The sequence below is a fragment of the Galeopterus variegatus genome, unplaced genomic scaffold, assembly GCF_000696425.1.
Source record: "Galeopterus variegatus unplaced genomic scaffold, G_variegatus-3.0.2 Scaffold1792, whole genome shotgun sequence".
Lineage (NCBI taxonomy): Eukaryota > Metazoa > Chordata > Mammalia > Dermoptera > Cynocephalidae > Galeopterus > Galeopterus variegatus.
The window spans coordinates 331480-333713 of record NW_007727903.1 but is presented as its reverse complement, the minus strand read 5'-3'; the positions used below and the strand labels follow the sequence as shown (position 1 = coordinate 333713).

Genomic DNA, 2234 nt, shown 5'->3' with positions numbered 1-2234 from the left:
GTTGCGATCCGTTGCCGGACACGGAAAAAGACAAAAGACAAAAAAAAAAAAAAAAAAAAAAAAAAGAAAATTATTACAACAAAAAGATAATCTATTACAAATAATTCACTTAAAATGGAAACACCTTAAAATACATGATTTGTTTTTTAATAATATTACTTCTAGTATAGAAAAACAAGTAATTCTGCTTACCAGTCCTAGTAGTTGTGTTTTCCAATAGTTCTGTCTGAAGTTGTAGTTCAGCTTCTCCAAGTATCTTTAGAACAGAATCTGTAGGGCTTTTCCCCCAGACTTTTCTTGGAGATCCACTAGGATTTAATTTAATAACCTCTCCCACTGTATGTTCTATAGAAAAAGATACACAAAAATAATTTTCAATGATAGAACATAACAATAATACTGCACTGTAGAGCAGATTTTGAGTTTTTTACCCAATTGAGTGCTTTGTGAGAAAAAAAGAGGTTATATCACAAAGACTTTCAGGAAATGAATGATGAATGATAGCAAGAACAGAAGCAACTGAGACTAGCAATAAAAAAATAAAACTATAATTGTCCTTTACAGTATTAATGAATTAAATTATACTGTGGGGGAATATAAAAATAGGAAAACACAAGTTAATATTATGTTTCTAAACCTTTTTACTTAAAAAAGGAGGAAAATCTAAAATAATTACACAATAATTTGGAGGAATATAAAAAAGAACAAACAAACTAATATTTCATTTCTATAAACTTAATGTAAAAGAACATAAAATCCTAAAATAAATATGCAAATGGATTAAAAAGCAGAAGAAAGTATTTCTAAGAAATACTAATTTTATCTTATATATCATAAGTAGGCAACTGACATTTCCTTTTTGTCAATAATAATTGTGGGTAAACAATTTAAATTTAGAAAAGAAAAAAAAAAAAAAAGACCTATTGAAGTTTGAGTCCTTAGAACATTTGGTGATAATACATGAAACATATTACCTAGTAGTAATAAACAGGATATAATATATATTACAGGGCATAAGTTATATAGACTTTCAGGGGTAACCTAACACTTGTACATGTTAATACAGTTTTATGTACCAATTCTATGAAAGTAAGTACATCCAAATTAGCAGGTACTATTCAGTTTTGTAAAGCCAAAATGATTACCAATAAGAAACTAATTTTTTGAAGGATGGTTAAAACAGAGAAGGTAGAGAACCAAAAAAATGGACCCATAACTTATAGTCATTTGATGTTTGACAAAGGCCCAAAGTCAATGAAGGGAGGGAAAATCTAAGTAGAGACAATTGTCTCCCCGAGTTAATGAGACAGAACTGGGAGTGAAGGAGGCCAAAATGGGTAGTGTCTGCAGGATAGAGTCCTGAAGAGTAGAAAGCTTTACAGAGAGAGAACTCAGGATAATAGTCAAAATCCCCTTCGTGTCTCCAGCTAAGTACTGATCAGCACATCAGCACATAATTTGTAAGCAAATTACTGTAGTCTGGAGAAAAGACCACCCAAAAGGAGGAGAGAGAACAATACTTGGAGTTCACACAGTGCTAGAAATAATTATTCTTCCCATCAGCCAGAAGAGAAAGACTTATAATTCACAAGGCAACCGGCAGATTACTCAGAAAGGTTGTTGACTCAGTAAACGGGAAAGATTAGCCATAGACTAAACACTGATCTGTTCCCTAACAAAGCTTTAAAGAAAGACCTAAAGGAGTCAAGCTATTCACAAGTAACTAAACTGTGTGCCAGAACAAAGGTCAAGAATATTTATAGGAATACTAAAATATGCAGCATCCACAAATTAAAATTCACAATGTTTGTCTCCCAAACAAAAAATGATCAAGCATACAGAGAAGCAGAAGAACACAACTTATAATAAAGAGGAAAAAAAAAAAATCAAACAATCAAAACAAATCCCCAAATGACAGATATGATGTAATTAGTAGACAAGGACATTTATAATTGTCATTATAATTGAATTCCTTATGTTCAACAAGCTAGAGAGAAGATTGACCATGAAAATGAGATGGGAAAACCATTATCAAGATCCCAATTGAAGTGCCGGCCTGTGGCTCACTTGGGAGAGTGTGGTGCTGATAACACAAAGGCTGCGGGTTTGGATCCCTAAATAGGGATGGCGGGTTAGCTCACTCGGGAGAGCGTGGTGCTGACAACACCAAGTCCAGTGTTAAGACCCCCTTACCGGTCATCTTTAAAAAAAAAAAAAAAAAAAAAAAAAAAAAC

General features: G+C 32.6%; 1 protein-coding gene across 1 annotated transcript in view; it reads right to left on the bottom strand.

The window, feature by feature from the left end:
• Positions 1-2234, bottom strand: part of LOC103595557 (serine/threonine-protein kinase Nek1-like) — a gene marked incomplete at its 3' end in the record, with an annotated part of 49963 nt that overhangs the window by 21187 nt on the left and 26542 nt on the right. Inside the window, exon 7 of the mRNA XM_008578974.1 lies at positions 193-345. Within this exon, the coding sequence (XP_008577196.1) occupies positions 193-345 (153 nt within the window). The remainder of the gene's footprint in view (positions 1-192; positions 346-2234) is intronic.